Source organism: Myxine glutinosa, chromosome 9 (assembly GCF_964187855.1).
Source record: "Myxine glutinosa chromosome 9, kmMyxGlut1.1, whole genome shotgun sequence".
NCBI lineage: Eukaryota > Metazoa > Chordata > Myxini > Myxiniformes > Myxinidae > Myxine > Myxine glutinosa.
This window is the reverse complement of record NC_136269.1, coordinates 43,443,128-43,464,935: the sequence shown is the minus strand read 5'-3', so window position 1 is coordinate 43,464,935 and position 21,808 is coordinate 43,443,128. Positions and strand designations below refer to the sequence as shown.

Genomic DNA, 21,808 nt, shown 5'->3' with positions numbered 1-21,808 from the left:
TTTAAAAAATTGAACATGGCAAGTCAAAATCTTCAGGGGACACTTGATGTTTTCATTGTCACTGTATGTTCAAGTAGATCCACGTGCATTCCAATAACTATTTGATTGTCTTTTGTTTGGTAATTTTGTACAGCCTTTGTGTTTATGTGCAGTTTCGTCTTCTACCTTACATCTGCTGTCTTTGTGTCATTGATTAAATTTTAGAAAAACAACAACAATGCAACTCCCTCTCCCCGTCTTCCCCAGAGTGACCCTTGAAGATCTATACAATGGCTCAACCGTGGCTTTCCGATTCAATAGAGACGTGATCTGCATGACATGTAAAGGGTAAGTCAATCATCGTCGGGAAGTCAGAAAAATGGAAGCTATCAATTCTCTTTAAAATACGTAAGACTTTTTTGGTAAAGGAGCAAATGGCTTAAGAAAGTATTCCAGAGTTTGTACTTTTTCTTGAAAAGCGACCAGCAAACCTAACTGATAAGCACAATGACTGATAAGCTACTTTTGCTACTGATAAGCTACTTTTACTACTGATAAGCTACCTTTGCTACTGATAAGCTACTTTTGCTACTGATAAGCTACTTTTGCTACTGATAAGCTACTTTTGCTACTGATAAGCTACTTTTGCTACTGATAAGCTACTTTTGCTACTGATAAGCTACTTTTGTTACTGATAAGCTACTTTTGTTACTGATAAGCTACATTTGCTACTGATAAGCTACTTTTGCAACTGATAAGCTACTTTGCTACTGATAAGCTACTTTGCTACTGATAAGCTACTTTTGCTACTGATAAGCTACTTTGCTACTGATAAGCTACTTTGCTACTGATAAGCTACTTTGCTACTGATAAGCTACTTTGCTACTTTTCTACTGATAAGCTACTTTTGCTACTGATAAGTTACTTTTGCTACTGATAAGCTACTTTTGCTACTGATAAGCTACTTATCAATAACTGATGAGCTACTTTTGTTACTGATAAGCTACTTTGCTACTGATAAGCTACTTTTGCTACCGATAAGCTACTTTTGCTACTGATAAGCTACTTTTGCTACTGATAAGCTACTTTTGCTACTGATAAGCTACTTTTGCTACTGATAAGCTACTTTTGCTACTGATAAGCTACTTTTGCTACTGATAAGCTACTTTGCTACTGATAAGCTACTTTGCTACTGATAAGCTACTTTTGCTACTGATAAGCTACTTTTGCTACTGATAAGCTACTTTTGCTACTGATAACTGATAAGCTACTTTTGCTACTGATAAGCTACTTTTGCTACTGATAAGCTACTTTTGCTACTGATAAGCTACTTTTGCTACTGATAAGCTACTTTGCTACTGATAAGCTACTTTGCTACTGATAAGCTACTTTTGCTACTGATAAGCTACTTTTGCTACTGATAAGCTACTTTTTCTACTGATAAGCTACTTATCAATAACTGATAAGCTACTTTTGGCACAATATTCATTGATGCGTTTGTGTGCCAGGCAGGGCTCAAGAATGGCAGGACTTAGGGTTTGCAGAGTATGTGAGGGTAGGGGCGCTCAACTCCTGATCAACGAGATTATCCCTGGGATTGTCCATCAGACCCAAGACATCTGTCCGCGTTGCAATGGAGAAGGTATACCAGCCTGTCTGCTGACATTTGTAAATATAAAGAGCTGTGTCATTGCAGTCATTCTAAAAAGGTGAGGGCTGCAGACGGTGTCATCAATTGTTACCCATTTTGTCAAAGACCCTGCCGTGCTTATCTCTATGTACTGACATATTGCACAATCTTTTGGAGTCTATCTGTACATAAATTAAGGCTTCCTATTTCTTTTTATTTATCAATGATCTTGTTATAGCCTCTCGGAAAAGTAAAGGAGTGTGGGAATTGTGAGAATGGGTGGAGAGTGTGGTGGTGGTGGTGGTGGTGGTGTTTAAAGTATGCTTCTCCCCCTCATAACACCACATTTCTGGGACCAATTAACACAAACTATGTTGCTTTTTTATTTTTTGCTATTTGTTATCCGATCACAGGCGCTACATTTGCATACCACAGACTGGAGTAGGCTAAATTTATTTTGAACTTTATCATATGTCGCACTCAAATCGCAATCCAACTGGACCCTGGACTTTCTAAATTTCTCCCCAGCTGGACAGCATGGTCTGTCGTGAAAAACATCGGGAAAGTTTGTCGATTGAACTGACGATGTGATTATTTCATAACATTGTCAAAAACGTGACATTGATTATGGAGGCAAAGGGGTTGGATGAGGTTGGGTTGGCTCTCCCATGCAGTGGTAATTGATAACGACTGCGAAGAGTTTTATGTGGAGCACAACATGCAGCAAGTCACTGCTTGTTGATGCTTGGATTTAAATGTATCGCAAGCATTGCATCTGAACTTTGAAGTGTATCGGGACCGATACTTTACATTGGTGTGTGGAAGATGTGCATTGGTAGGTTTATACTGTACCGAGTGCTGTTAATATTATTAATTTTCATCCATGTGACTGTCCCTCCTCACCTGTGATAATTGTTTTGATCACTAAATCTATGAACTTCCATAATTAAGGCAAACGATTGGCTTTAAGTAGCACTTTCCTTGTGTACTTGTCGGAGTGCTTCACTTGTTTACAACCCCAATGATTCTGATAACAGAATGGCATTACCATCATCCAATTGGTGCTCAAGTGCTGCTCTTTTTGCCCTGCCCGTATTTTCTGTGCACAGGTCAGGTGCCATTGCCGTGCACCCCATGCCGACAGTGCCAGACACGTGGAATGGTGCGAGATATGCGCCTTCTTGAAGTGACGGTGGAGCGGGGCATGCGGCACGGGCAAAGACTCGTGCTCCATGGGGAGAGCGACCAGGCACCTGGCATTGAGCCGGGGGATGTAGTGTTAGTGGTTCAACAGGCAGAACATCCTGTAAGTTTGGCTTTTCCTATGGCAAAGGTCATATGACTTGGTACAATCTGAACAAGAAGGCCAAAACATTGTTTTTATCTCCAAGTTAGTTCTTTTGAACTTTTCAAAAACACTTCTTCAAACCCAATATAATTGCAAGTGAAATATAAATACAGTAATGAATATTTTTGCTTCTTCAGTGCATCTTTGTCGTCCAACAAGATATAACACGAGGGGGAGACAAAGTTTTCCCCATTCATGAAGGGATGGTCATGTGCCAGGGAAAACCCTGCACAGGTGTTAATCCTTCTCTATGTAGTCTCCATTCGGTGTAATGGTCTTCCTAGCGATGAATGAGTTTCTTGATGCCATTTCGAGACGAGGCATTTTTCTTGGCTCCGAAATTTTTTGAAAAAAAGATCTTATTGAATCACCCTGGTAAACTAAAATAACAAGCTTAACCCATAAAAAATTGTCACAAAGTTGTGTTGCTAGACTTGTGGGCTGTTGGAAGGGTATACATGACTTAAGCGTTCATTTGTATTTAAGAGAACCACTAATGTGGAACCTTACCTGTCATCCGGTAGCTCTTTATTCGTGACAACGATGACCTCATGATACAGCAAACGGTGGAGCTTGCAGACGCATTGTGTGGAATGCAAACAAAAATTACTCATCTGGATGGGCGTGATATCACTATTCGCGTCTCCCCTGGTAAAGTCGTCACCCCAGGTATGAATATTATTTGTAAATTCGTCTCATCCCTTTGCTTCTTTCTGCTATTCCATCCTCGTTGATCCCTTTACACCACCTTTTTGACAAATTAACAAACTGGTGCTTGCGTGGTCCATTCCCCAGGGAAATAAATGAACCTGCTGTCAATGCTATGTGTGTGGGAAGTTGTTGGCCATTGTGAACATTAGTAAATACTAGAGTGGAGGTATCTCTGCCTTCATCGTGCCTGCTTGGGGGAGTGATTTAAGTTTTGGGAATGATGTACCATCTTCCTTCCCATGGCTTTGGATTGGCCAAACACCATTAGGCTGTGTTTGGGTCATGTCACACGTGCACAGGGTGGTGAACGAGCACCCAGCACCATATTTCGTGCCTCTGTGTGCACGTGACAATTTATTTTGTGTTCAGGAAAATCCCGATTTTTGGACTTTTCGTATTCCTCATTTATAGACCCTTGTTAATGTATCATGGCTGTGAATATATACTATAAGAGAACCGTTTGTCTGTGTGTCTGTCGCCATTTTTCTCAGAGAAGGCAGGCTGAATGTATCTTCGTTAAACTTTCAGAGGTTCATCATTGAGTGCCTGGGAATGTTGTAGGCAAAATAAATGTGAAAAATCTTTAAAAAGTGGTGGACTGTTTTCAAAATTGCTCTATAGTGCTTCAAAATGCCAACAGGATTGTAACAGCACCGAGCAACGCTGTGTACCCCTGCTAGTTATATCCATATATTTGGACTAGCAGGAATGTCTGAGTTTGCCTGTTTAACATTCCATTTGTGTGCTTACTTAATATTTCTGGGACATGCAATTGTTCCTGTGATCGGTGGTGCATTCTCGACTAGTATCATTCACATGAATGTTAAAGTACACAAATGCCTACAGTTTTACTTGTTCTGCACGTTCAGTTTAGTTTATTTCCTCTCTTGAAACAATCAAACACAAAATACAAGAAACTTGCATGTTGTTCGGAGGATAATGGAGGAACCTGAATAAAAGCATGGCTTGTAAAGTTTCAGGTCCCTATGGTTATTGATTGTGAATAGAGATTTCAAGAGACATAAATAAATACATAAAGAAACAAGAGGGAGAATTGCTTTAAATACCTGTCCCCTACCGATGTGATATTTTCTAAATCCAAAAAGCGCATAACTCTGAAAAATTGGTAAAATGCCCCAAAACTCGAACTTGTTCTGTAACTTATCATAATAAATCCATGTAACAAGTTTCAGTTGAATATGGTAAAGGGTATGGGGAAAAGTCTGAAAAACCACACGTGGGACGGACAGGCAGAGGGCAAACCTTATAGTGGTGCCCTCCAGTGAAACCAGTAGGGGAGTAATGAGATACCTATAATGCAAATAACAAGAAGGTGGACAAACAACATTTAAAAAATCTATTAAATGTAAACAGCTAAAATAAAATGTTGAATGGCATTTCTTTGGATATTTGCTAAGTGGCCATTGCGGCTTCCCCTTTGCGGCTTCCCCGATGTGATATTTTCTAAATCCAAAAAGCGCATAACTCTGAAAAATTGGTAAAATGCCCCAAAACTCGAACTTGTTCTGTAACTTATCATAATAAATCCATGTAACAAGTTTCAGTTGAATATGGTAAAGGGTATGGGGAAAAGTCTGAAAAACCACACGTGGGACGGACAGGCAGAGGGCAAACCTTATAGTGCCCTCCAGTGAAACCAGTAGGGGAGTAATGAGATACCTATAATGCAAATAACAAGAAGGTGGACAAACAACATTTAAAAAATCTATTAAATGTAAACAGCTAAAATAAAATGTTGAATGGCATTTCTTTGGATATTTGCTAAGTGGCCATTGCGGCTTCCCCGTGGTGTCGTTATAGGGAGCGTTCACATGGTGTGGGGTGAAGGAATGCCCTGTCAACGCAGCCCTGCTGAGAGGGGGAACCTCTACATTCAGTTTTGCATCAAGTTTCCAAATAAAAACTGGTTATCCCCAGAAGATCTCAAGGTATGCAACCAACTCCATTCTGGGAGATCCAATTGTTCCTGTGATCGTTGGTGCATACTCAACTAATATCATTCACATGCATGTTGAAGCACACAAATGTCTCGTTTTAATTGTTCTGCATGTTCAGTTCACTCGAGTTGGTTCTTCTTACTTTTTATACCTCTGTCGATGAAGTTGCCGGAGGCATTATGTTTTCAGGTTGTCCGTCCGTCCGTCCATGATAGGTTTTCATTACCGCGATAACTTGAAAACGGCTGAAGAAATCTTAGTCAAACTTGGTGTCGGTATGTATAATGAGCTAAAGATGAACTGATTAGATTTTGTGGTCAAGAGGTCAAAGGTCAGAGGTCAGAGAATCTTAGTCAAACTTGGTGTAGGTATGTATAATGAGGTAAAGATGAACTGATTAGATTTTGTGGTCAAGAGGTCAAAGGTCAGAGGTCATCTTTCTATAATTCACCAAATGTCCGTCCATCCGTCTGTCTGTTTGAAGGTACCGTAAAAACTGCTGAACCGATCTCAACGATATTTTGGGTGGATAATCCTGGGATCTCCAGGAGTAAAATAGGCTATTTAGTTTTCCCAATTTCAGCTTTAGTCTCCAGCATTCTCAGGTTTGGACTCACGCATAACATTCGCGTTCGCATAACGTTCATTGTTCTCATTGTGACGATGTTGTTTTCCCGGGTGCCGCACAAACGGCTGCACCGATCGCTGCACAGCTGCACCGATCGAACTCGGTGACCTCAGACAAAGATCTTTTTTAAGGACACGGGTTGAATCCCTGCTTGAGAGAATTCTAACCCATTTCAACTGAAGGAAACACGTATCGGGAGTACATACGACATAGCGATTGTGAACACGATTATCGATCACGATTCACCATTACGATCAGCACGATCATAGTGTATCGATCACTGTGGGACATTTGGTGAATTATAGTAAGATAGTTTAGATTTTGATGATTTGTGTGTGATATGATTTAACGGATGTTTATATGAATCGTTTAAAATAAAAAAAAGCCTTCAATTTCTGATATTTTACCTTTTCATTTGGGCCTCCCAATTGAAGCCCCGCCCATAGGGCGGGTACCGCTGCTAGTGTTCGGTAAAAATCCTGTTACCGCGATAACTTGTGAACCAGTGATGGGATTCTGACCAAATTTGGTACACTTATGTAGAATGATGTAAAGATGAACTGATTAGATTTTAGGGTCAAGAGGTCAAAGGTCAAAGTCTGTAATAGGTATATAACTTGCGAACGGGTGAAGTTATCTAATTCAAACTTGGTACAGATATGTATAATGATGTAAAAGATTAACCGATTAGATTTTGGGGGTCAAGAGGTCAAATGTCAAAGTCTGTAATAGGTATATAACTTGAGAAAGGCTAAAGGTATCTAATTCAAACTTGGTACAGATATGTATGATGATGTAAAGATTAACCGATTAGATGTGGTGGTCCCGAGATCAAAGGTCAGAGGTCATGTCAGGTAAAAATGTGATAACTTGTGAACAGCTGAAGGAATTTAAATTAAAACTTGGTACAGGTATGTATGACGAAGTAAACATGTACTGGTTAAATTTTGGGGTCAATAGGTCATAGGCCATGTCAGGTAAAAATGTGATAACTTGAGAACAGCAGAATAGATTTAAGTCAAACTTGGCACAAGTATTGTAATGATGTAATAATGTCAGTGGAGGCATGTTAGTCGACGTCGTGGCGTTGAAGAGTGTCGTTATAGTTTTGGTCGAGGAGGATAAGGGATTGTTTTTGAAAAGCTTGGCAACATACATTTTGTGTACAAGCATACAAGACCCTTTTTTTCGCTGACTGGTTAAATCAAAAGACAGCATGTTGGACTTAACAAACATATTGCATGTCCATCTGTGAATCTCAATGAAGATGTAAAATGAAGTGAAACACTCAAAAAAGGATCTTTTATAACAGGTTGTTATGATCCCCATGTTAAAAAAAAAAAAAAAAAAACGGGAGCATATTGTAATCAGCTCTGTTTGCCTGTCTCTGTCTGTCTGTCCGGCTATCTCCTCCTATTGGGTTGAAATTTACCAAACTTGGTACCGTCACCACATGGCATGAATGTGCAAAAGCAGTCAATTTGGCTCTGCCCCCTGGGGTGGGGTCAAAGGGTCAAATACCGAAAAATGCAATTACGGGCACTTTTTAAAATGAAACTGTATAAGCAATCAACATTGGGGATGCATAAAATATTTTACAATTTTTTTTTTGGGGATTCAACCCCCAGTTCATGTCCCAAAGGGTGGGGATTTGGGGTGATGGGAGTCAAAACGGGGGAGGGAAAAATTTGAACTCAAAATTTGATATTAGGTCATTCCTGGTGGAACTTTTTGCTATCCTTCAGTGCTGCTTTAAGTGGGGATTTGCGATGGCGTGCCATTGACTTCGCTCTCGTTCCGTGGTTCTTAACCTGGGTTTGATCGAACCCCAGGGGTTCAGTGAGCCAGTCTCAGGGGTTCGGCGGAGGTCCTCTGAAACACATTGCAATTTTTTTTTTTTTTTTTTGAGTTTTGTATCAATTTTGAATCTATGTGTAATTACGCTTATTATTAATATTATTATTATTTTGCTATGTATGTTACGAACGAATGGAAATGTTATTTGTAATTGTATTCCCATCCCATTGAGGGTGGCCCTTGCCAAAACAAAACCACGCATTTCCCAGATCACCTCCCGAAAAGAAGAACAGAAAACGCATTAAGAAGCAATTCTTAATTTTTTGTCAAATTTGAGGTGTTCCGCGAGTGTTCGGTGGGTTTCGTTAGGGTTCGGCGCCTTTAAAAAAGTTAAGAACCACTGATCTAGTTGTTGTCGTTGTGACTGTTATTGTAGGTTGTTGTTTGTGTTCCTTTCATGTACTTTTATATATTCTTCTCTTGCTTTGAGAAGTATAACTATATATAATTTTGTGTGCTCCTTCCATGTCCGTCAAGCTTTATTTTTGATGGTTCCTGCTGTTGAATAATAATAATAATGCTGTTGAATAATAATCTATCTATAATTCCAGTAATCTCTGTCTGTCTGTACGTTTGTCTGTGACCGCTGTTTCTCGACAACCACGGGTCCGATATACTTTTAACTTGCCAGGTATATTGCTGGGGACCCGAGGATGTGCCTTTTCAAGGTTTCATATTAATCGGACAATTACTTACCGAGCTATGTCCAAAAAACGATTCAACCAATCAGAGAGCAGCGAACGATCGCGTGTGCCGAACGTGGCGGACACACTCTGCCTCGGATGGCACATTTGAGAGCGTATTCATTTATTTCACGTTTGCAAACTATGTTGGCGTTAAACTATGTTTTACAACTAATAAAAACGAATTTGCGATTCATTCGCTTTCCTGCGCGTTTGTGCACGCGATGGCGATTTCTTTACCAAACTCCGGAAGCCGTTCGCTTTGGACCAAACCATTGCATGTAAATAGAGGGGGGGGATTGTCACCACTCGCAAGCCGTTCGCTTTGGACCAAACCATTTCATGTAAATAGAGGGGGGGGATATAATTTTAGATATAGATATAGTACGGGCATGCCCTAGTAATAATAATAATAATAATGGTACCGTTGGAATAGCTGCGTCAATATCCAAGTCCTGCTAAAAGGTATCTTTATGATTAAACAGACGAAGTTTTACAACTTTGAAACTTTTGTTCTAAGCAAATCAATTATTGGCTTTCCAATGGCACTGTTTTTATTTCTGTATGACAGCAGGAACCCTTTAGAATAAAGTGTGACACACACACACACACACACACACACACGTTAATTATCGTGTGTGTTTTTTTTTCTTTCTACAAATTAATGGAAGTGGATATTTTGAGACCTGGTAGATCTCCATTCCATCTCCTGAGGCCCACCCACGTGCGGGGATAGCAGTCAAAAACAACTTGCATGCATACATACACACACATGCACACACACATGCACGCACATGCATATACACACACACACACACACACACACACACACACACACACACACACACACTTACACACTTACACACTTACACACACGATAATTGAGGTGGATATTTTGAGACCTGGTAGATCTCCATTCCATCTCCTGAGGCCCACCCACATGTGGGGATATCAGGAAAAAAAACAACTGATACACACATGCACACATACACACATATGCATACACACACTTCCTTTTAGTAAAAGATATAATCATTAAATCCTGTGATTTCTTTGCCGTCATATCATATTTCCTTGTATAATCAGAATGAAATATCTGGACAGTTTCATAATTTTCTACAAGGTTTACCTTCATGTCTCCAACAATCCTCAGAACATATTGAGGAAAAAAAAATCTTTGTTTTTATCAAGGAAATGAAAATATTTTACAATTTGTTTTACTACAATTTGGCTAGGGCCTGTCAAAATAACATTTTTCTTATTAGCACTCATCATCTGCGACTTGAATACGTAACACAAGTATTTGCATTGCTGAAAAGAATACAATGTGAATCTAAAAGTGATAATTTTTTGTTTGTTTTAATTTCGCTTTCGAGGCTCATAGAAGAACATAACAGAGAAAATATCAACTGAGAGTAGGGTAGCAGGAAACAACTGGGGAGGACCGACATGGAGGCATCACAGTGCAGCCAAGTAGAGTTGCAGGGGAAAAGTGAACCCTCTCAGCAGGTTCAGGAGAGATCATGAGGAATGGCAGTTTGTCAAGTTATGAATACATGTATTTGGAACCTTGGTCTTTTCCATCAAGACACGGTAAAGGTGGTCGGCGAGAGAGGAGCAGTGAGCTTCGCGGGAAGAACATACGGCAACAAACTATGGCAGACTTTCACAGACAAGAGAGGGGGATGAAGAAATGAAGTTGAGCGATAAGATGGATAACCTGCATCAATGTTAAGGTTCCTGGTAGAATGATGGCAACCTGCTGAATTGGGTAGATAAGTGAGAGGGTGGGTAGAGAAAGGCCAGAAGAGCCGATGAATAACCCTGAGGTTCAGTCGTCCGCCTTTTGCAGAACATACGCATGGCCTTCGACTCCACGGCCTCAAGGGAGGGCACGACACACGAAGCAGCAACATGAGCCGATAGTATAATAATATATAATAACCACCTTTAGAGGCCATTTTTCCCCGCAAAGCGGGGGTTGGCCTTTTTCGGGAACCGTGGTTGTTGTTGTTTTTTTTTTTTTGGTCCCCTTTTTGAAGCAATGTTTTATGGCCGGATGCCCTTCCTGACGCCAACCCTTTTTGCCGCCTTTAACGACAAACAGGGAATTACCAGTGAACTGGTACTCAATTAGCCGACCTCGGAAGGATGACAGGCTGAGTCAACCCCCCTGGCGTTAATTCAGCGATCGACCGGGATTCGAACCCAGGATCCTAGGATCCAAAGCCGGCACCCTAGCCGCTAGCCCAACACCAGTCGATAGCCAGGAGCCAAATTCCATGGCACTTCAGATGAAGGTCTTTTACACCATTATAAGCTGGAGGCATGCAGCCAATTCTTAGTCGTCAGTTGGCTTTAGAGTCCAGCTTGGACGCTTGGGAACCAACGCACAAAGAAAGACATGGATCCAGAAATATTCCATAGGTATGAGAGGATCAGGGGTAAGAGGGAAGGGAGCTGATAACTGTGGATTTAAATGCAACATCCAAATTTAAATGCGGTTCAACAACCAGCACAAGCTGCAGTGCAGTGCAACACCGGCAAGGGAGATGGGTGAGTATAGGATATCCTTTGGAAGTCGGGTTTCTCTTGGTCAGATGATATTGGAGATGATGCAGCCATCTAAAGGGACAGATCTATGAGTTGATTCATCGATTTTTAATGATATACCAGAGAGAGGGTAGGGGGTTAGATAGTGCTTGGCTGGGTGAGCAGAAGTTGGGCAAAAGAGAAAGAGTGCACAGGCAGAGGTGAAAGCTCAAGAGGAAGGTACAGATCAGAGAAGTTGAGGGAAGGTTGGACTCTTGTGTCTGCATTTAAATCATAGCTATTTTTATTTCTGAATAGCGATACAAACTCGTCGTCGCGGCTGGGGTGAAGAGGGGCGTCATTGAATGCTTAGACGAAGGCTGCACTGTAGCTGCATGATAGATTATTTGTAAGCCATTTTATATGTTGCTACAGAAGGAAGGAAGGAAGGAAGGGAGGGAGGAAAACCAGGGTGTATGTGTAGTTGTGGTTTTACAGCATCTCCACCCCTCCGACCCCTTCCCGTTTTTCCCACCAGTTTTCGAAGAAAAGGCCCGACAATTAATTTTCAAACATGACCGTCGGACCTTTGGCGTTGGCATAAAGTGCAGCACTTTTCTTTTCCATGCATTTCATATGCCGATACACTAAGGCAGAGCAGTGTTGTATGTTGGATACAGTTTAATTTTGAAGAAAATAATCTCAGAGCTGTCCTGCGGTGGGTGGGTAGGAAAACATCTTGTTACTGAAGAATGGGCAGGGGGATAGTATGGTGGATCTTGGGGCAGGGGAAGCATACCAGTGGTGGTTGGATTCATTTGTAATACGCTATAGTTTGCAGGATGTGGATACAACATGGTTGTGAGGGCCGAGAGACATTCTCTTGTCCAAGCTTTCTAGTACTGTATGCTTGAAAATGAAGTCTTCCCAGGTTGTCCTGTTTGGCACCGAAATCTGAGCACATTGGTTATGATTCCGGGTTCAAATCCCACGTGCTGTGTTGTTTTATCCATTGGCTACCGAGAAGGTGTTCTTGACCATTTTCATGAATAGAAGAACCACCTTTAGAGGCCATTTTTCCCCGCAGAGCAGGGGTTGGCCTTTTTTCGGCACCGTGGTCCCCTTTTTGGAGCAATGTTTTATGGCTGGATGCCCTTCCTGCCGCCAACCCTTCCTGCCACCAACTCTGGCACCCAGCTCTGCTCACCAAACTCTCCTCCTATGGTATCCATATAAATCTCCTCGCATGGCTTGCGGGCTTCCTATCTGGCCGTAGTCAACATGTGGCCCTGAATGGATTTCTCTCATCTCCCCTTCCTGTTCTGGCTGGAGTTCCCCAAGGTAGTGTTCTGGGCCCTGTGCTATTTCTGGTCTTCATCAATGATCTCTGGAAAATCCTCTCTATCTCTTTGCTGATGACTCCACTCTCTGCCGCTCCATTCCTCATCCCTCAGATCGGCAGTCTGCAGCCTCTACACTCTCTGCAGACCTGGACAAAATCAGACTGGTCAAACAAGTGGAACATGTCTTTCAATCCCGACAAATCTCACACTCTTACGATGTCTCTCCGAAAAGACCGACTGGAAAACCCTCCCATCCACTTTCTCAACAATCCTCTCCAAGAAGTTCTGTCGCTCAAGCTTTTGGGTCTCACTATCTGCCATGATCTTTCTTGGGAAAACCACATTTCCAAGCTGGCCTCCAAAGCCAGTCGCCGACTGGGCATCCTCCGTCGTGCGAAGTCCTTCCTTGGCACACCTGAGCTCCTCAGAACATACAAGGCTTTCATCTGCAGCTCAATGGAATACTGTTCCCCCCCTCTGGGCCGGTGCTCCTGCCTCACACTTAGCTCGGTTTCACGCTGTTGAAACCAAAGCTTTCAGAATCATTGGAATCTCCTGCGATGAAGCTAACTCTTGAAAATTTTCCGCTTTCGGTCTTGCCGGCGAGGTTTCGTTTATTGGCAGCTGTCCATGCTCTCCATCGAAATCGAAGTTAAGTAATTGTTCCCATTTGTATTTTCGTTATAACTGTATTTATTTTATGGTGCGTGTACATATAGTGTGTCCCGAGGAAGATTCTCTGTGTAAATCTTTCATACCTGTATAGAAAATCGTGTTAATTCGTGTCGTGTCTTTTGAGGCCTTGTTCAGTGTCCAACCTTGAGGCTTTGTTTTTCTCAGCGGTCCGTCGTTTGTGCTCCAATAACTTTCGTTCTCTGTTTTTCCCGTATTTTCACCCCATAGCCTACTTCCTTGTTTAAAATCTCAACTCAAAAAAAACCCCCCAAAAAACCCCAAAAAACATTTCCTTCTCTGTGCTTATTCGTTGTTCTTATTCGTTTATTCGTTCTTATTCGTTCGTTCGTTCTTCGACCACGTGTTTCTCCCCCATTTCCCCAGATAGTTTTCACTGTTAAACTTTAAAATGTTTAAACTTTCCCCTCAAGTTCTGTATTTTGTCGTATATTATAACACCTTTTTCTTCTTCTTCTTTAAAAGGTTGCTTTCGACTTGCTCACCAAATCTATTCATCCCAAAAAAAAATTCCATCTCTTACAGTGCCTCTTTTCTACATTCCCTAAACTCTCCTGCACTCCATCCTCCCTCCAGCGTCCTTAAACGTATTTTTGACTCGAAGGTCACAAGAAACTCATTTTGCAAAAATGTTCGTTTCCCATTAATCGTATACTTTCTAAAATCCAAAATCACCCCTCCCCTCCAAATCCTCTCCATCACCCATCCCTTTCAAATCTCCCCCTTTGCCCCTTTCCCCCTAAACTCCCCCCACACCCCTCCCCTCCAAGACTCCCCCTCACCCCTCCCCTCCAAATCTCCCCCATATCCCATCCCTTTCAAATCCCTCCCCTTGTCCCTTTCCTCCTAAACTCCCCCCTAACCTCTCCCCTCATAAACCCCCCCTCGCCCTTCCCCTTCAAATCTCCCCACCCTCATTTCTTCTCCATTTCTCCCCTCTCACCCCTCCTCCTCAAAGCGTCCTCCCCGCTTCTTCCCCCTTCCAACTCTCACCTCCATCTCCCCCAACCTTCTGCCTTGCTATTCCCCCTCCTCAAATAACACTTCATTGTGCCTCACCCAATCACCATCAAACCTTTTGTCCGCCCATCCTTCCCTTTCTCCGAACTATTCTGAAATCTCTGACACACCTTCAACAGCTCTCCCTACCTCTTCCACCTCTTCCACATCTTACCCTACCTCTCCTCCCCCCTGTTCTGTATCCAATGCTCCCCCTTCCTCTTCATTAACGGTATGGACCTCAAACATCCGGGGCCTTCGTTCAAACTTAACTGATCCCTCCATACAGGTTGCTTCTGACAAACCAGACGTGATCTGCTTAACAGAAACTTTCCTCCTTCATGATGTCTCTGATTCCTTAGTATCTCTCCCGGGTTACTCCCTCCTCCGGTATGATAGACCTGAGCCTCGTTCTGGATGTGGGGTTGCTATCTTTATCAAAAACTCTCTTCCTCGCTCGCCCTGCACTACACTCTCTCCACCTCACTCCCAGGAAAACCTCTGGCTACAGCTTCCCCTTCGCTCCCACCTCTTGTTCATATGTGTGTTGTACCGTCCACCAAACAGTGATGACTCCATCTACATCTCGCTGTCTGATAATATGGACCAACTTCTATCTACTCATCCCAACTCTCTCTTCCTCATATGTGGTGATTTCAATTGTCACCATGCCAGTTGGCTGGGTGTGGGTACCTCTCACCAGCCACGACTCCTCAGCAAAGGACTTCTGCGACTCACTGGGACTGACACAATCTGTCAATTTCCTGACCCGGATCTCAGTCAACGGAGCATCTTCTCTTCTGGACTTGGTTATGACTAACTTCCCTGAAAATGTCTGCTGCTCTTCTTCTGCTCCAATCGGCTCATCTGATCATGTGCTTGTTAAAGTGGACATCTCTCTGACCGTTCTCAGGGAGCCTGCTCAGCGTCGACGAGTCTGGCATTTCACTCAGGCCAACTGGCACGGTCTTCAAGCAGCCATCAATCATCTGGACTGGTCTCCCATCTCTACCACCTCTGACATCAACTCATCCTGAGAATTCTTCCAAAGTAAATTGCTCTCTCTCATGCACAGATTTATCCCATCTCGTCTTCAGTTGTCATACCCTTCCTGCCGTCCATGGTACATGGAATCTTGTGGTGAGGCTGTTGCCCAGAAACAACTTGCCTTCGTCTCCTGGAAAGCAAATCCAACGGAAGGAAATCTCATTTCCTTTCACAAAGCCCGAAACAAGTGTGTGTCCACCCTCAGGAGAGCCAGGAAACAATATCTCTCCGTTCTCAAGACCGAACTCTCTTATCTGCCTCCCTCTTCCAAATCCTGGTGGCGTCTGGTCAAACCTGTTTCTGGTGTTTGTTCCCCCTCCACCCCCTCCCTTACCTCAAACGGCTACACAGCTGACTCCGCATGTGAAAAAGCTGAAGGCCTCAACTCTGTGTTTGCCTCTAAATCTTGTGTCCCAAACCCATCCCTCTCTGTACCCACCATACCCAGCTGCTCCTGGACTCCGTGTCCTTTCCTCCTGACAAGGTGGAAAAGTTTCTGTCAACCCTCGACTCTGATTCTGCAACTGGACCTGACGGCATCAGCCCACGGGTCCTAAAATCCTGTTCTTCCGCTCTTTCACTCCCTCTCTCTGTTCTCTTCACCCTCTCTTTTGCTCAAGGTCATCTGTCATCTTCTTGGAAATCAGCCAACATCACCGCTTTGCACAAAAAAGGTGCAAAAACAGATCCTCGCAACTACAGACCAATCAGCCTTCTCCCAATTATCAGCAAAGTCATGGAATCCATCATTGCTTCAGATATGAAATCTTTCCTCTTCTCCAATGGCTTGATCTCTGATCATCAATTTGGTTTCAGACCTGGTCACTCTACTCTGGACATGCTGCTTCTGCTTTCTCAACAATGGATGGAGGTCCTCAATGCCAAACAGGAAATTAGAGCTGTCTCCCTTGGCATATCACGTGCCTTCGATACGGTCTGGCATCCCGCTCTGCTCACCAAACCCTCCTCCTTTGGTATCCCTGGAAATCTCCACGCATGGCTGGCGGACTTCCTCTCTAGTCGTAGTCAACGTGTGGCCCTGAATGGGTTTCTCTCATCTCCTCTTCCTGTTCAGGCTGGAGTTCCTCAAGGCAGTGTTCTGGGCCCTGTGCTTTTTCTGGTCTTCATCAATGATCTCTCTGACTCTCTTGAAAATCCTCTCTATCTCTTTGCTGATGACTCTACTCTCTGTCGCTCCATTCCTCATCCCTCAGATCGGCAGTCTGCAGCCTCCTCACTCTCTGCAGACCTGGACAAAATCACAGACTGGGCAAACAAGTGGAACATGTCTTTCAAACCTGACAAATCTCACACTCTTACGATGTCTCTCCGAAAAGACCGACTGGACAACCCTCCCATCCACTTTCTGAATAATCCTCTCCAAGAAGTTCTGTCACTCAAGCTTCTGGGTCTCACTATCTGCCATAATCTTTTTGAAATTCCAACTTCTTTCCTGGAAGTCCTTGCAGTGTCCATATGTTTTATACCTCCCCCACCTCCCCCTAAGCCCTCTCCCTCCCACAGTTCTCTCGATGTCCTTGCTCTCAAATGTTGTGTTTGTGTCCTTCCCCCTCTCTCCCCATCTTGTCTACCGCTCCCCTTGTTTTGTGTTTTATGTGTCGGTTTGACTTTTTGTGTGATTAATGTTGGCCCTTTCACGAGCCTCGACCTTGTATACAAAACAAAAAAAAAAACAAAACCAAAAGAAAACCCTGTTAGCCGCAATTTCACAATCCGTGCCGCCAATGTGTAAAGGTCGGAAAACGGAGTTTGTTCATGCAGCAACAGTTATTGAATGAAATGTGGACCAAAACCATTATCAGTGTCCACCATGTTAACAGGGATGTGAGAATAATGAACGAGTTTCGACAAAACCCCTCGTAAGCACACGCATGTGCCGTACACCCCACACCTACACGTAGCAAACCGAACACTGAAAGTAGGAGGTAAGTGCCAGTATAATGAATAATTGACTCGCTCAGAGCAACCAGGAAGTTGGACAGGGCATGAACCTCATGATGGTTGCCAGACAGGTGATCAGTCGTCTTTTTTTTTTTTAACTCCTTGCTAGCTATTGTGTTGAAATTCTTTCTCCTCCACCATAACAACCGTTTAAAACTGTTCGTCTTTCTGTCCCCAGACACTCGAGGGCCTGCTTCCTCCAAGGCCGCACGTCGCTCTTCCAGACACGAGCGAGGAGGGCGTGGAGGAGGTCGATTTGAAAGACCTGAGTGCCGAAGGTTGTTCCATGCAAGGCCGCAGACGTGAAGCCTACCACGGGGACAGCTCCGATGACGAAGAGCGGGCGTCTCGGCACGGCTTGGGATGCAACGCGCAATAACACAGCTCTGAAGTGACCTTTGCAATCCACCCATCCTCGTCACAGCTCGCCTTGCTGTGGGAGCTTGCCCCAACTGCAAAATCTTGCCCGTGGCTTTTGTCAGATTTTAAACTGCAATTTGAACTATAGGAGGCGTAAGACCTGTGACGTGTACCTGCTTAAACTACAGCGATTTGGCCGTTTTGAGACGACACTTGTTTCGTGTCTCTTTTCCTCATTATTATTTTTGTTTTTTTATTAGAAATGCTTGCAACGCGTTGACATGTCTAGTTCCACAGCAGCTGAAGAGAACGTGGTTGAAAGGTTTTACCATTAAGTGACTGCTGAATCGCCTCTAAACTGGCCTCGACATGACAGTGTCGTGCTCTGTTTGAAGCACTTTACGCTTTATCAATTCGGGGGAGCAGAAGAAATGCTTGCAAATGCATCGAAGTTAATTGTCACATTCTTAATTTAAAATCTCTCCCCCAACCCTTCCCTCTCTCTCTCTCTTCCACTGGAGCCGTGCTGTTTTGCTTTGTCTTCCACGGAAGTTGGAAACACTCATCAGTTGCAGGTGCACGGCGGTCGTGGACGGTGCTGCCTGCGTGCAATGGTGCACTTGGGTGGTGGAATATGTTCTCGTTTTGGGTGACAAAACTTTTATACCATTTGCTAGTTCTTGTGGATATGCGGTTTTGAGAATATTATTTTAACGAGTCAAACGTTTGATTTTTGAAGATTTTATCCACCGATGAGCCTCTTTTATTTAAATTTTATTTTTGGAATCCGTGCAGGATTTTCAGCATTTGAAATTTAAACTAATTCAAACTCACAAATGGTTTAGGATTTTTTTTCCGTACGGATTTTGGTTTGCACCGGGGGCAATTGGAGATCTTTATAGCTTGAACAGGGTTGGGTTGACGTTGAGAAAAATAAAATCGAGAAGGGGAGGGGAGTTCTGAGGGCGGATATATAATTTACGAGGAAGGCGGTTGTGATATTTAGATTGTCCCCAGACTCTTTTTAACTTTTTGTCGAGGACTCGGTGATTTCCAGGACCCCCAAGGAACGTTTTACTTGGATTGAAAGGATGCTTCGTTGCAAAACCAAGGGATGAACACGAACTGAATTCAAGAAACAATACTTGTAACGGCACGATTTTGAGTACTTCCCACGTGTGCATTGGGTATGCATTTTCACATCGCCCCTCCCGCATTGTTGTGATGGAATATTAACGATTTGTCCGTTTACATTTCCCTCTTGGTGCGAAGCAAAAGTACTTGTACTTGTACGCCCGTCCCTAACTCGAGAGATGGATGAAAATGGGAAATGACCTTTGATATGGGCAAATCGATTTTTTTATCTGTACGTAACTGCCTGGTTCAGTGCTGCCTTTTCGGATGCATTTGTAAGTCTTTTGTTAGATATGCCAACAATTAATTGCTCTTACCTTCTTCATCACTTGACACTTGTTTTGGAGTGATTTGATTCAATAAAGCTTCCACTTTTGAAGAGTAAAGTGGTTTTCTTGCTTTTGCTTTTGCAGACATCTTTACATTTTCTGTTGAGACTCATGTACCTTTTACTTTACTTTGGATACAGGAAATCTTCTGACAAATCTCACACTCTCACTTTGTCTCTCCGTAAAGACCGTCTGGACAACCCTCCCATCTACTTTCTCAACAATCCTCTCAAAGAAGTTCTGTCACTCAAGCTTTTGGGTCTCACTATCTGCCATTATCTTTCCTGGGAAAACCACATTTCAAAGCTGGCCTCCAAAGCCAGTCGCCGACTGGGCATCCTCCGTCGTGCGAAGTCCTTCCTTGGCACACCTGAGCTCCTCAGAACATACAAGGCTTTCTTCCGCAGCTCAATGGAATACTGCTCTCCCCTCTGGGTTGGTGCTCCTGCCTCACACCTAGCTCGGCTTAACGCTGTTGAAACCAAAGCTTTCAGAATCATTGGAATCTCCCGTGAAGAAGCTAACTCTGTGAGCCTTTCACTCACTCACCGCAGGCAGGTAGGTGGTCTTTCTGTCCTCTACCGACTCCACTCCGGCCTAGCTCCCCCAGCTCTGTCTGTGCTTTGTCCCCCAAATATTCCTACAGGTCGCACAAGATCTGCCTGCAACCCTCTTCTTGTTACACTGCCAAAATCTAGGCTCTCTGCTCACCTTCACTCTTTCATTCCCATTTTCTCCCGCCTCTGGAACAAACTCCCCCACTCCCTTCAATCCCACTCCTCCCTCCAGGTCTTTAAAACAGGTGTTCAGCAGTAGTGTCAGTGTTTTATACAGTGTACCCCTTCCCTCCCCCCAGAGGTATGAATGGCTAGAGGTATGCACACCCATCTGTGAGCCATATAGATCCTGTGTTCGAATCTCGGCCGAGCTATAAACGATCATCCTGGTGTCCCGCAGGTGTGTACCATCACAAGAATGGTCGTTTCAAAAAATCCCACGGTATCTGTGAAGTCTGGGAACTACCACCGGCACCCTGAACAAATTCCAAATTTCTCCTCTAACCTACATCAGCATAGCTGTGCCGTCAGCATTGTTGACACAGTGTGGGTCGTTGACCCAAGATTTTCACAAACCGACAGGCTGTACTTTTCTATTGAAGGAGAGAGGAATTTTTAATTTGTTTAGGCTGCCGGTAATAACTTGGGGCACATAACCATGCCTTACTTTCTTCTTGAATCGCACATTGACATAGGTGCCTCAGCCCGATTGGCTACCTATGCGTGCAATTTTTATGTTTCTTGATCCACTCGTGTCCTTCAGCTGATTGGTTACTTTTCCGAGGGGTGTGAACACTCTATGATCCGTTGTTTGCCCCAAATAGAAACGCCGTGCATTAACCAAGTCTGGGTTTGTTAAATCTCACTCGCACCGGCAAGAGTTAAATCCGTAAAGGGGGATGGAACACAGAAGATGCGGGAAAAATACATGTAATGGGACGTAAGGACGGGATTAGAAAAGCACGAGGGAAGGCGGACGTTTATCTATTACATACGCAACACATATCTATTCACATGGAGTATGTTATGCTTAACTAAACATATATTTAAGAAACTAGAGAGTTCATAGGACACGTTACCCCATGCAGTGTTAAAGTATATACCTCAATTGAAATAAAATAATGATTTTAAAGGTCATATCAAACAAAATTCTGGAATGTACCTCTGTTTTACCACCGTTGTGCAGTGTCTATTATGCCACAGTCGTCGGAACATGTTGGTTCTCAGACACACCTAATTTTACATGTGAGTTAATGGGGAAAGTGCGTTGGAACTTATAGACCACCCACCCAAAAACCCCCAAACATCTGGAAATTTCTCCCTCCCCACCAAGTCATTAACAAAGGTTAAATCCTCAATAGACCCCAAACCCTTTGTTGATCATAAAACACCCATATTTTCTTTGAACTCGTCCAGAGAGCGAACAAATAATTGTTTATGTTCTATTTTATGGAATAACTTAATTTTCTTATTGAACTCATCACCATCGAGAATATTGATAAATACTATGTTTGAACTTGCTTCTTGGTTTAAGTATCTTTGTTGGGCAGAGATGAAATGATAAACCTCTCTTATTGCTCTTGTCTGAGCACCTCCTGAGCCACATATCATTTTGATTGTAGTAAATTATTTTTCCATTAAACTTTTGATAACCATCAAAGTCTTCTGTCCATTCAAGGATGTTTTTTTTTTTTTACATCCTCTAACTTATTTGTATTTTAATTTATCTGCTTATTTGTTTCATCTAATTTTGTTTTAGTTATTTCTTCAATAAGACTTATTTGATATTTCTCACATTCATGATGTTTTCCATTTTTATACCAAGGCTGTGATTTTCTCCACTCTTTGGTTTGGTTATTGCTTTGTTCTATCATTTATATACCAGTAAAAAAGGCAGCGGTAGCCCCGTTAATCCCCCCCACCCCCCCCCCCCATCCCTTTTTAAAATGAATTCTTATGTACATCTTAACACTTTTACTTATCTTTTAAATATCTTAACACTTATGTATATCTTAACACTTTAATAATCTTAACACTTATATTATCTTATCACTTATC

The 21,808-nt window shown here is 42.9% G+C and overlaps 1 protein-coding gene across 3 annotated transcripts in view; it reads left to right on the top strand.

Annotated features, from left to right (window-relative positions):
* LOC137414837 (dnaJ homolog subfamily A member 2) overlaps positions 1-19,250 on the top strand; it is an 83,687-nt gene extending 64,437 nt beyond the window's left edge. For all 3 annotated transcript variants that reach the window (XM_068100368.2, XM_068100369.2, XM_068100371.2), the window contains 6 exons: positions 247-327; positions 1,488-1,621; positions 2,719-2,915; positions 3,482-3,626; positions 5,490-5,617; positions 17,549-19,250. In XM_068100368.2, the coding sequence (XP_067956469.1) occupies positions 247-327; positions 1,488-1,621; positions 2,719-2,915; positions 3,482-3,626; positions 5,490-5,617; positions 17,549-17,749 (886 nt within the window). In that variant the 3' untranslated portion in view covers positions 17,750-19,250. The remainder of the gene's footprint in view (positions 1-246; positions 328-1,487; positions 1,622-2,718; positions 2,916-3,481; positions 3,627-5,489; positions 5,618-17,548) is intronic.
* Positions 19,251-21,808: the final 2,558 nt, after the last annotated feature.